This window comes from Leopardus geoffroyi, chromosome B1 (genome assembly GCF_018350155.1).
Source record: "Leopardus geoffroyi isolate Oge1 chromosome B1, O.geoffroyi_Oge1_pat1.0, whole genome shotgun sequence".
Taxonomy (NCBI): domain Eukaryota; kingdom Metazoa; phylum Chordata; class Mammalia; order Carnivora; family Felidae; genus Leopardus; species Leopardus geoffroyi.
In genome coordinates, this window is record NC_059327.1 from 131,046,467 (window position 1) to 131,060,506 (window position 14,040).

General features: G+C 38.3%; 1 protein-coding gene across 4 annotated transcripts in view; it reads left to right on the forward strand.

The window, feature by feature from the left end:
- The first annotated feature begins 1,369 nt into the window (after positions 1–1,369).
- The window catches only part of SNCA (synuclein alpha), a 156,752-nt gene continuing 144,081 nt past the window's right edge, over positions 1,370–14,040 (forward strand). The window contains exons 1-3 of one of the 4 annotated variants that reach the window (XM_045472950.1): positions 1,370–1,484; positions 3,223–3,363; positions 13,308–13,349. In XM_045472950.1, the coding sequence (XP_045328906.1) occupies positions 3,243–3,363; positions 13,308–13,349 (163 nt within the window). In that variant the 5' untranslated portion in view covers positions 1,370–1,484; positions 3,223–3,242. Of the gene's footprint in view, positions 1,662–1,734; positions 1,884–3,220; positions 3,364–13,307; positions 13,350–14,040 lie in introns of those variants that run through there. The other 3 variants (XM_045472944.1, XM_045472934.1, XM_045472956.1) reach the window with 3 other exon arrangements.

Genomic DNA, 14,040 nt, shown 5'->3' on the forward strand with positions numbered 1-14,040 from the left:
TATGTCAAAAATAAATAAACGTTTAAAAATTATTAAAAAATAATGAAAAAGGCACACCAATAATGCAAGGACTTGTTTAAGCTATATATATATATATATATATATATATATATATATATATATATATACATATAATTTGCTTCCTGTTTCTCTTGGTTTCAAGAGGTTGTTTTGTAGATTTAACTGTATTTTACTCAAATTTCAGATAAAACAAAACAAAACAACAACAACAAAAAACATACAGCTAAGACTTGTTTTTCCCCCTTTCAGTGCTAAAATCATCCTCTCAATTCAGGCAAAAACAGCAATGCATTCTGTTAGAGGGAGGAGATTGCTTCTCCATTCTGGTGTGATCCAGGAACAGCTGTTTTCCCTCCAGCTCTGAAAGAGGTGAAAATGTGTTAACCAATGCAAAAATTGTCAAGTCCGCGCGTATGTATGCGTGTCTGCGTGCGGGATGGGGTAGGTGGGGTGTCAGCTCCGGGGGCAACGTGCATCAAATCAGAAAGGTGAGCCGTGTGTGGGAGGGACCAAGAAATTAAATGTGATGGTTCGGGAGAATAAACCCCGCTAGATTTGTCTCCTCCATCAGGCACTTGAGTGTGGAAAGTAAATTCCATCTCGAGAACGAAAAACCTTATGACCGCTTGATATCGACGTCTGGGGAATATTGATTCCGTATTCCACGGATGGGGAAAAAAAAAAAATCGGCGTCTGGCAGCCGCTGATTGGTGGACAGGAAAATGGTGACAGTGGGGTGGGAAGAGGACTCCGAGAGCCTCCTCCTGCCTCAACCTGTAACTCTTCCTTACTAGTCTCCTCTCCATCCGCCGGACCCTTTCGAGCTCACCTGACGTTAAGAGCAAGGGAAGATCTGAAGGATGTTTGAACAAAAGCGTCTTAAACATTGTGTCCTACGGCCGTTAATAAAAATCACAGCGATGCCAGGGAAACGTGCTCTTCTTGGGAGGGCTTCCTGAGCCGCCTGCCTCCTTCGGTAGCCTCCCAAGAGGACGGCTCTGTCTTTGGTGGTCGAGCTCCCAGGCCTCCGCTCCCCCAGGCTGGCTCCCACAAGGGGGTCCAGGGAGGAACCAGAGGGGAGGGCGGAGACAGCGAAGGAGGGGGGGTGGGAAAGAGGGAGAAACATCAGCCTAACAGCTCCCGATCGCCACGAGAGTCCCCTTGATCCTGAACTAGAGCGGAAGCGCAGACTACCCCACCTCCCACCCCCCCCCCACCCCCCACCCCCACCCCCCCGGGCCCAGGCTGGCGTCTGGAGCCGGAGGTGCGGCTTTCCCCCCGCCCCCATCCCCATCCGAGGAGAGGAGTGAAGTGCACGCGGCTGGGAAAGCGGCGAGCGCCGGGAGAAGGGCGGGGAGAGGCGCTGACAAATCAGCTGCGGGGGCGGCGAGCGGAGGAGAAGGAGGAGGAGAGAGAGGAAGAGGAGGCAGACCGCGACGACCAGAGGGGACCCGAGCGAAGGGGTGAGAGACCCAGCGCCGAGACGAGGGGCGAGGTGTGTGCTAGCTGCAGGGCGGACCCGAGGACCGTGCCGGCCCTTGGCATCCTGGGCGCTCTCTCCCCGCCTTCCCTTCCGACCCTCTGCCTCTTTCTCTCGGATCCAATTGTGCGGGGGACGGGGAGTGGCAATTCGACGACAGGTTCGTGGGTTCGCCTCCCACGCCCCCAGCCTCTCATCACCCGGCGGCGCTGACGGCAGCCTCCTCTGGGGACCACCCCGGTCCTGGTGCTGCCTCCTCCCTTCCTGTGCGCTTCTTATCCTCCCCCTTCCCATTTCAATAACATCGGGGAATTGTTTTGAACAATTTCGTGTAAGGGGCGGGTGGGGAGGAATTGTACTTCTGAGGATCAGAGGCACTCAGGTAAGGACCAATGGATCTGAACAGGCAGCTTTGGAAATGCTGGGGGAAACCCGGGGGAGAGGAGTCGTGCGCTTCTGGGAGGGGGGAGGTGGTGCTGCAATGAGGACCCGCTGGGGCAAGTCTCTCCGAGGTGGGTCCCTATCTCTCCAGCGAGCTGGACGAAAGTAAGTTGACCTCTCGCTTCCGACTCGGCTCTTCTCATCCCCAAAGACCGAGAGGTTAGGCTGCTGCTCCGGGGTGCGCTTTTCCCCTGGGGAAACGCGAGGATGCTCGATGGAGCACGAGGTGCCAACTTTTATTTCTGTTACCTTAAATCCCCCAGTCCGCCCTCTCGGCGTTCTCGGTCAAGCAAGCAAGCTGCGTTTGGCAAATGATTAAATGGAAGTGCAGGGAAGGCAGGTCAACAGGTGGTAAGGGGTTAACAGGTGCGGGTGCCTGGTGGGTGGTGAATTCAGGCGCGCGGAGAACGCCCCCTCGGGTGGCAGGCGCGAGTCAGGAGACTGTTCCCGAGTGTGCACAGGCGCCTGCTCCTGGCAGATAGCTGGGGGCGAGCGTGGATGGTCGGATAGATTAGAACGGGTGCGGGTGGGCTCGCTGTGGGCCTGAGGTTGGGCCACACCCAGAGTGAGTAGTTCTCTTCCCTCCCTTCTCCGGGATCAACCAGTTAGCCCTCTTCTGGAATTCATTTTAAGACTGACTCCGACCCCATGCCTCTAGCTTCTTTTCGTTTCTTTTCCTGTGATCTTTTAACCATACTTATTTTTATTTTTTAAGATTTTTTTTAATGTTTATTTTTGAGCGTGAGTGGGGGGGGGGGACAGAGAGAGAGGGAGACACAGAATCCGAAGCAGGCTCTGAGCTGTCAGCACAGAGCTCTACGACCGCCTGGGGCTCGAACTCAGAAACCCACAAACTGTGAGATCATGGCCTGAGCGGAAGTCACAGGCTTAACAGATTGAGCCACCCAGGTGCCCCTGAACCATACTTCTAACTTGTCTTGTCGTTCTTTGGACTCTGGGAAGTTCAAAGAGGGGTCCATCTTTTCATGCAACTACACTTCGAAGATACATTAAGAACAACTAGATGATTCATCTTAATCCATGTTTGGGCAGCTAGACTTTTACTAGCCAAGATGGATGAGGAATGCTAAATTTTTAATGCAAAAGCTAAAAAAAGGCTCCCCCTTCCCCACCCAGTGGTTGAAATAAGAGTATGGTTAAAAGTGTCACACACTTTTGGGAGTTATACTGATCTTTCTGTGGTTTTTATCTTGGGTGGTTCTAATTTTATTATATTCTACTCACAAGTTCTCATTGAAATTATATTTTGTGTTCTCCAGTGTAAAGGAATTCATTAGCCATGGATGTATTCATGAAAGGACTTTCAAAGGCCAAGGAGGGAGTCGTGGCTGCTGCTGAAAAAACCAAACAGGGTGTGGCAGAAGCCGCAGGAAAGACAAAAGAGGGTGTTCTCTATGTAGGTAGGTAAACCCCAAATATCACTTTGATATTTATTTATGACTGATGGGTTATGATGATTGATGCTCTAAAGGCTGGTATTTCTTGCTTGATTCATTTTTGCATCATCACTTGTCAAAGGGATAAACTGAGTCAGGGGACTGTGTGAGTAGATAAATCCGTATATTTAGAGCCAATAGTAAAAAAGTGAAGATAATTTGTTTTCTCAGCTGATTTCATTTTTTGGTGTGAATGCTTCTGTGTATAAGTGACTATATTTCAAGAAAAGTTTTTAAAAGTCAGTCTCAAAAAATAATTAACATTTTTAAGAATCGAAATCATTCATAGACCTTTGATTTTTTATTATCATGAATAATATTGGCAAATTTTAGTGTATTCACATTTTAAAATAAGACCTTTTGATATGGCCCTGGGATATGTAAAAAAGAGACCTACTGTGGCCCTAAAAAGGAAAGGACAGAAAAATCTTTGGTACAGTTCATCCTTGTGACTACTTGGTAAATGAAGATTAATTACCCCCAAAAGTGCTTGACGCCTGCTACTGATATCTCAGAGACATTTATATAATTCATTTGTCAAATGGCACACATACTAAATAATGAGATGGGTGCTTATTTCTACTTGTTCCAAATTGCCACTTAGTAGTATTCATGCAGATCCTGACGCTCTTCTTATCTTGAACGGTGCTTGGTTGAGTGTTATTTTGTAAATCCCTTCGGCTTCTTTGGGGAAGGAATAGACACATGCATAGACAAACACTCGTCCACATGGACATATGCCCACAGGCACACGCTCACTTTCGGCCCATTCTGCCTCTCCCTCTTTCTCTTCTGCTCCTCCAAGCTCTTCCACATTCTCTGGTGGCAGCTGTAGCAGCAGTAGCACAGGGTATGCATAAGGTGGAGGATGAACGTATTGGGCGGCGAAGGGCTCTATGCCTGTGTCTGTGGGTGAAGGACAGATACACTGTCTCTCCAGCGTGGATGCACTGAAGAAGAGTTACACTTGGAATGATTTTTAAAAATGCTTCTCATGTTATTTTTTCTCATTGTCCATAGACTCTATATTGGCTTGAGTTTACTGCAAATCTTCAGTTAAATTCTTCTTTTTCTATCTTAAGACATATTTTCAGAAAATCATTGAACTAAAGAGTGTTACAAGAGGAAAAAGTGATGACTTAATTTCAAGTGGTTTTGTAAAGTGTGAATTAGATCTTTTTAGATGAAATTTGGAATACTGAATCAGTGATGTGCAGATAATCGATATCTTTATACTTGTCCTCAGTTTTCTAAATTGTAAAAGTGTATACTTAGAAATACTTTTTGATTTTAGTTTATAATTTTGTAACTTTAGATATTTTTTACAATGCTGGTATTTACGCCATTAGTTTGTAGTGAGTCCAGAAACTACTGAATATTCATTTAATACATTGCTCTTTGCTAGGTAATAAACACGCTTCATCATCTGGAAAACTTTGTTTTCATTGTCAACTATGAGTTTGGGCAAATAGAATTATTTTGTTTCTTAGAGATTAATTCTGTTATTTACTCTGACACTATAATATAAAATTATAATTTTTTTATGTCACATGTATTTTTAAACCATCTTCAGTATTTATCGTGATATTTAATACATAGTGCATTCTATAAATTGTGTATTGGTTGTGTCCTGAAGGATAATTAAAATTTGAACTCAAACAGAGGTTTTAGGATGAAAACTGACCCTAAGAAGACACAGTATGTAGGTCGGGGGTTGGGAAACTTTTCCTGTAAAGTGCTATACAGTAAGTATTTTAGGCCATAAGATTTCTGTGTGAATTAATCAACTCTGCTGTTGTGGTAATGAAAGCAGCCATAGACAATAATTATCTGTATTCCAGTAAAATCTTACTACTGGAGCAGGTGGTGAGTCGATTGGGCCCATAGACTGCAGTTTGCTGAGTCCTGGAAAAGTAGGGAGAACATAGACTTGATGTCAGACAAACCTCAAATCTAGTCCAAGCTATATCATTTATTGCCTTCAGAAGACTATAAAACTTAACTACCATCTATGAGCTTTACTTTCTTCATTTGTAACAATGTGATTTAGATAAATGCAACTACCTTGCAGAGTTTTTGTGAGAATGTCATAATAAAACAAAACACATGAATGATAAAGTACACTTAAAAAAAAGAGACTTTTTTTTTGTAGTGGTTTAGATTCACAGCAAGATTGAGAGGCAACTAGCAGAAGTTTCTCACGTACCCTTTGCCCGCACACATGCATAGCTTCTCGCATGGTCAACATCTCCCACCAGAATGGTACATTTATTAAAATTAATGAACTACACTGACACATTATGATCACCCCAACCAAATCCATAGTTTAAGATTCCCTCCGTGCGCTATACATTCTCTGGGTTTGGACAAATGCATAATGAAGTATATCCATCATTATAGTATCATCTAGATATTTTTGGTGTCTTAAACATTGTTTGTACATCATTTATTCATCTTCCTCTATCAACCCCTGGTAACCAGTAATCGTTTTACTGTCTCCACAATTTTACCATATCCAGAAGGTCATATAGCTGGTATAGAGACTGTTAAGATTGGCTTCTTTCACTTAGTAATATTCATTTAAAGTTCTTCCTTGTCTTTTCATGGTTTTATAGCTCATTTCCTTTTAGCATTAAATATTAATCCCATTGTCTGGATGTATCACAGTTCATCTGTTCACCTACTGAGGGACATCTTGGTTCCTTCCAAGTTTTGGCAGTTATGAATAAAAATTCTAGTTAAACATCCATGTGTGGGCTTGAGTGGATGTAAGTTTTCAATTCCTATGGGTAAATAGGAAGGATCACTACTGATGGATCATATGATAAGTACCTGCTTAGTTTTATAAGGACGTAACAAATTTTCTTCCAAAGTGGCTGGACCATTTTGCATCCCACCAACAGTAAATGACAATTCTTGTTGCTCCACATCCTTGCCAGCATTTAGTGTTTCAGTCTTCTAGATTCTGACCATTCTAAGAGGCATGCAGTGGTGTCTGATAGTTTTAATTTACATTTCCAAGATGGCAAATGATGTGGAGCACCTTTTCATAAGCTTATTTGTTATCTAAAAATCTTCTTTGGTGGGGTATCTGTCACGTTCTTTGGTCTGGTTTTTAATCTGCTTGTTTATTTTCTTACTGAGTTTTAAGAGTCCTCTATATATTTTGGATAATAGTTCCTTTTCAGACATATCTTCTGCAAATATTTTCTCTCGGTCCATAGCTTTTCTCTTGACTCTTTCATGGAGGTGAAATTTTTAATTTTAAGGAAGTTCAGCTTATTTATTCTTTATTTCATGGGTTGTGCTTTTGGTGTTATATCTCCAAGTCATTGGCATACCCAAGGTCATGTAGGTTTTCCCCTATGTTATTCCAGGAGTTTTATAGTTTTGTTTTACAATTAGGTCTATGATCTTTATTGCATTAACTTTTTGTGAAGAGTGTAAAGGTGGTGTCTAGACTCTTGTCCTCCTTTTCCCCTGCCTCCTCTTCCTTCTCCTCCTCCTTCTTCTTCCCCTCCTTTCCCTTCCCCTCCTTCTCCTCCTCCTACTTCTTTTGTTCCTCTTCTCCTTCTTCTCCTTGCCCCTTCTTCTCCTTTCTTTTCCTCCCTCCTCCTCTTCCTCCTCCTCCTTCTTCTTCTCCTTCTTCTTCTTCTCCTCTTTCTCCTCGTCCTCCTTCTTCTTGTGCATGTGGATGTCCAGTTGTTCTAGCACCATTTGTTGAAAAGACTGTCTTTGCTTTATTGTAGTGCTTTTGTTCCTTTGTCAAAAATCAGTTGCCTATATTTATGTGGTTTTATTTGTAGGCTCTCTATTCTAGTCCAATGATTTATTTGTCTACTCTCTTGCTATTATCACACTGTCTTGATTACTGTGGGTTGAAGGCAAATAGTGTCAGACCTATGATTTTATTATTTGACTTCAATATTATCTTGGCTATTCTGGGCCTTTAGAATCTGTTGATATCTATAGTTTTTGCTCTCCACGTAAACTTTAGAATCTGTTGATATCTATAAAATAACTTGGTGAGATTTTTATTAAGATTACACTGAAATAGGAGCACCTGGGTGGCTCGGTTGGTTGAGCATCCAGCTTCAGCTCAGGTCATGATCTCACAGTCCATGAGTTCTAGGTCTAGCTCAGAGTCTGGGTCCTGCTTCAGATTCTCTCTCTCTCTCTGCCTCAACCCACTCGCATTCTGTCTCTGTCTCTCTCAAAACTAAATAAACATTTAAAAATTTTAAAAAATATATTGCACTGAAATATACATCAAATTTGGAAGAACTAAGATTGCATTGGACTATAGAGTAAGTTAAGAAGAACTGACATCTTGATAGTATTGAGTATTCCCATCCATGAACATGGAATATACCTCTTTTTATTTAGTCCTCTGATTTTGTTCATCAGAGGTTTTTCCTCATCCAGATCTTATATTCTATTCTTATAGAATAGATCTTATATTAGATCTTATATTCTATTAAATGTCTACCTAAGTGTTTCAGTATTTTTTGGTGCTAAGATAATTGTATCGTGTTTTAAATTTTGAATTTCACTTGTTCATCGATGGTATATAGGAAAGTGGTTGACTTTTGTTTATTAACCTTCTATCTTGCAGTCTTACAATAATTGCTTCTTTGTTGTTGTTGTTGTTGTTGTTTTTGTCGTTGTTGATTCTTTAGGATTTCCTACATAGACAATCATGTCATCTGTGAATGAAGACAGTTTTATATCTTCTTTCCCAATCTGTATACCTCTTATTTCCTTTTTGTGTCTTGTTGCACTGGCTAGGACTTCCAGTATGATGCTTGTCCTTTTCCTGATCTTAGTAGGAAAGCTCTAGTTTCTTGCTATGAAATATGATGTTAACTGTAGGTATTTTTGGAAATATTTATCAAGTTGAGGAAGTTCCCATGTATTTCTAGTTTACCAAAAGTTTTTAATCATACATAGATGTTGCATTTTGTCAAATGTTTTTTCTGCATCTATTGATATAATCATGTGACTTGTCTTTTTTACCCTGTTAATGTGATGAATTATTCTAATTAATTTTTGAGTATTGAACCAACCTTGTGTACCTGGTGTGAATTCCACTTGGTTGTGGAGTATAATTCTTATTACATATTGTTAGATTTGATTTGTTAACATTTCATTGAGGATTTTTGTAAAGCACACTTTTATATAGGAGCCATGGTTATGATTATCAAACAAGCTGTCCAACTGAATACTTACTTTGCCAAGATATTTTCTTTTCATCTTTTCATTCTTCATTACAAAACTCATCAGTAGCTAGAGTGAAATACTGGAAGTGGCTAGAGAAAGTTTTGTAATTTCAGTGTGGCTGAAGATGTTTAGCACACTGTTTTCTTAAGCCTACAGATGAAAGTAATCTTATTCCTTTATAATATATTTTTGGCAACTACCTTTTAACTAAGTGAGGAACTACCATAAGAATCAGTGTTATTTTATGATTTTTCTTCATTTGTGATATATTTGTATACAAACATTCAATCAATATACTTCAGTTTAATAAATAACAATTATCTCAATCAAATGGGTCAGACATAAGTATAGAGTCAAATTGAAAAGCAAAAAACATTGATTTTCTTTATGTAATGCCAAGTATTATAACTGTAAAGGCAAAATCATTATCTTCACAACTCTCCCAATGCCACTTTGTTCAGCAAGCAGCAATAGTCAGGAGCATGGATTAATATCAAGCTCTCAAATCACAATATGCTCCAGCTGCATCAAGTTGACAGAGTCAACATAACATGTACAATAGCAGTATATTTGAGTTCTTGCAACTCCTAGGCATTACTTTCAACCTTCTCCACTCTGTGCCTTTGTGAAGTCATGAGAGATAAGATGGGATAGTTTTGGCCACCTCAGCTCATGCAAGCCATCAGCACTGGTCTCTCTTCAATTTACTAGTCACTTAGCCACTTGGTACCTACTTTGTAGCTATAGGTTTTCAATGACAGATTACTCATCAATAAAATGTTAATTATTAATTACAGATACTAACAAACAATTGACAGCAAACCACAGGTGATTGGTTTGATATGAAGCACTTTGTTAAGACTCTCATTTATCTTTGAATCAGGATACATTCCATGATTTAGCCCAAGGTCAAATTCTCAGCTATTACTCAGGCAGAGAGGAAAGACCACAGACCAACTGTTACACATTTATTTCAAATAGTTGTTTTTAAAAATATGGGGTACAAGGAGTGAGTAGTAGTGATAAGAAGTATTCTCTTAAATAAAAGGTGTTCTCACCTTGTATAGTTCCAGGATGCAAGAAATTTCCGACACCACAGTTAGTTGAATAATACCAGCTCCTCACAACACAGTTGGAATTTCTGTTACCATAGTACATATACTATGATTACATACATTACAAACTTTGCTCCTAGCCCTTCAGCCCACAAAATGCTACATAAACAACAGAGACCCATTATAATCCATGATCAAGTTACATCACTTCTTTCAAAGTTTTTCAGTGACTGGTCATTGTACATCTGCTATTCAGCTCATACAGACGGCAAAGCCTCTAGCTGTATTGCTTCTCCCAGTGATAGACCCATGTGATATTTCGAAAAATGCATAGTTGAAAAAAAGAAATTGGCCACAAAATATGGAAATGCAGCAAAGAGATGAAGTGAAAATGGCTGGAGGTAAAATTTGAATAAAAAATATTTTATTTATACAACAAATAGCTGACTTTGGGAATGGTGACACTGCTACTGTTCAGGAGACGGAATAGATAGCCAGTGGAACTGATCCAAGCTGACTGAATAAATGGGAGAAGTTGTCATGAATAAGTTGAAGATGTTCCAGAGGAAGTGCTGCTGCAAAAGTACCCCATATTAGAGGAACAGTCAGAGATAGGCGTGATGCTAAAAGGGTAACATTTTGGAAACTGATCTAAACTTATAAAGGAGTATGACAATTTAAGACTTAGGAAAGATGCTCACTCCATATAGAAAGCTATATAATGAGAAGACAGCAGCACTGTTTCAACTGCTCTTGATAAGCTTTTTTTTTACAAAGAAATGAAACAGTTTAATTCTCAATGTCTTAAATTACAGTAAACAAAGTAATGATTTTGCTAGTTTTTCACTTCCCTATAAATTTATAAGTGAGTATGAGAATTTTTAATGTTTTGAAAAAAACATTTAAAGGTCATGGGACAATTGTAATGTTTACCACCAATTAATTGACATTTTCTTCATTGATTTTTAAGACCACTTTCTACAGCTTCACCTCAGCTTATGCATGCTCACCTTACAATCCCACAGTACCGTGCAAAGTGAACATTGACTGTAAAATATGTACATGTACATACACGAACACATTGACATGTCCTATGAGATATATATATATATATATATATATATATATATATATATAAAAAACATTATCTTGTATCCTTTTATATATTTAATAACTGCACAATTTCATTTATGTGAATTTTTGATTAATGACTTGTCCTATATTTAACCTGCAAATCCCTTTACAAATATTATATGAAAATAATAATAATGATTTCTTACTATTTGCTATATATTAAACACAGTTTTAAGAACTTTATATGTATATTTCCTTTAGTTTCATGTTAACCAACATGATGTATATTTGATTATTGTGACAAAGGTTTAAATACAAGAAATCTAAACCCAGGGCCCACATTTAAAAATTTTAATTTAGGGGCGCCTGGGTGGCGCAGTCGGTTAAGCGTCGGACTTCAGCCAGGTCACGATCTCGCGGTCCGTGAGTTCGAGCCCCGCGTCGGGCTCTGGGGTGATGGCTCAGAGCCTGGAGCCAGTTTCCGATTCTGTGTCTCCCTCTCTCTCTGCCCCTCCCCCGTTCATGCTCTGTCTCTCTCTGTCCCAAAAAAAAGAATAAATAAACGTTGAAAAAAAAATAAAAATAAAAATTTTAATTTAATTTTTATTATTGAAATATAGTTAACATTCAATGTTACATTAGTCACAGTTGTAATAGTGATTTGACAACTCTATACATTACTCAGTGCTCACCACAGTTAAGTGCAACCATCTGTTGCCATACAATATTACTGCAATATTATTGAGTATATTCCCTATGCTGTATTTTTCATCTCTGTGACATTTATTTTATAACTAGAAGAGGTTGTTCTTCTTAATCCATTTTACCTACTTCACCCATCTCCCACCCATCTCCCCTCTGGCATCCACCAGTTCTCCATATTTATGAGTCCATTTCTGTTTGTTTGTTTTGTTGTTTAGATTCCACATATAATTGAAATCATATGGTACTTTCTTTCTCCATCTGATTTATTTCACTTAACATAATACCCTCTATTGTCCATCCATACTGTTGCAAATAGCAAGAGCTCATTCTTTTTTATGACTGAGTATACACACACACACACACACACACACACACACACACACACACCATATCTTCTTTATACATTCATCAGTGCACACTTAGCTTGCCTTCATATCTTGGCTATTATAAATAATGCTACAATAAACATAGGGATGCATATGTCTTTTTGAATTAATGCTTTTGTTTTCTTCAGGTAAATATTCAGTAGTTGATTACTGAATCATATGGTATTTCCATTTTTAATTTTTTGAAGAACTTCCATACTGTTTTCCAAAGTGGTTACACCAATTAATGTTCCCACCAACAGTGTCCCAAGGATTCCTTTTTCTCCACATCTTTGCCAACATTTATTTCTTTCTTTTTGATATTCACCATTCTGACCAGTGTGAGGTGATATTTCATTGTGATTTTGATTTGTACTTACGTGATGATAGTGAAGTTGAGCATCTTTTGATGTATGTGTTGGCCATTGGTATGTCTTTGGAAAAATGTCTATTCAGATCCTGTATCCATTTTTAAATTGGATTATTTGTTGTTTTTGATCTTGAGTTGTATAAGTTCTTTATATGTTTTAGATATTAACCCCTTATCAGATATATCATTTGGAAATATCTTCTCCCATTCTGTAGGTTCCCTTTTCATTTTGCTGATAGCTTCCTTTGCTGTGCCAAAAGCTTTTTATTTTTGTGTAGTCTCAATAGTTTGTTTTTGCTTTTGTTAACTACTTCAGGATACGTATGCATAAATATCTTGCAAGGATTGATGTCCATTTTGACTTGATTTTTGCATATTGTGTAAGAAAGTGGTTCAGTTTTACTCTTTTGCATGTAGTTGTCCAGTTTTCTCATCACCATTTATTGAAAAGACTGTGTTTTCCCATTGTATATTCTTGCCTCCTTTTTCATAGTTTAATTGGCCATGCAGTGTGGGTTTATTTCTGGGGAAAAAGTACATTCTCAACTACAATGCTATAGTTTATTTTATGTTTTATCTTTATTGGAAGTCCGTAAATATATTCAAATTGAAACTTCTTAACTACTTTGAAATTGTTTTATTAAATATGATACTTTTCTTGACTGTTTAGCAAAATGTAAGTTTAAATATGATACATCCAAATTTCACTTAATGCCTTATTTATATATTTTCATAAAAATACTTAGTAAACATTTAGTGAGAACCAAGCGATGTATGGAATTGTTGAATCACTATATTGTACACCTGAAACTAATATAACACTATATGTTAACAAACAGGAATTAAGATAAAAACTTAAAAAAAAATTGTCTTAATTGGGGGTTAAAATTTAATGGGAGACAACTTCCTGCTAGCTTTGCTTTCTTCTATTTGTTGTGTGATTACTGGATTTCCTTGTTTTAGTTTTTTGTTTGTTTGTTTTAACCCCTAAGGATATCTTTCCATATGAGCTTCTTCAGATTGAGAATTTTTTTTTTATTAGTTGTATTTAAAGCTAGCTAATCAGCAATATAAGGAAAATTTGAGACTTATATATGTTTTAAATTTGTTTTTTTATAGGCTCCAAAACCAAGGAAGGTGTGGTTCATGGTGTGACAACAGGTAAGCTCCATGGGGCTCATATCCAAGAATGATATGGAAACTAGTAAGCATTAATCATTCAGAATGTAATTGTAAGCAACCACTGAGTTCATAGGAAAGCATTCTAAGGGAACATCAGTTTTGTTTAACCTTAATTCTTTATTACATATTTTCAGTAGGTCAATATCTATTATCAATAAATAAAACACAAAATATTTCATTGTCAAAAATGATGACTCTGAATTGACCAGATAGGTTTAATTTATGGTAGTAATAGCATTTGAATATTCTGACCAACATAACATTTTGGCAAACTGCTGACATAAATTACATACAGGAATTGCCATGTTTTGAAGGATTAATATAAAATTTTCTGTAGAGTATATTGAAACATTCTGACATTGAACTATACTCAGTATAATATTTCCTTGATGATTCAGAAAGCATTTATGGAAACACCCTTGGAATGATCAGTGAAGTATTTATTGTATTTATCTCTACTTGGCATAATTTCACCAACAATCTGAATAGGTCTATTAGAAGATTATAATAACTTAATATCAAAATGATGAAAATTATGGTGGTGATGATGGGGAGGAGGAGTATGATAGGGCTAGAAATAGAAAAAATGATAGGGGAACTGAAGTTTAATAATCTTAAGAGCCCACAGACTTGCTGTGATTCAGTTTCATGTTGTATGTATTCCAGGCTG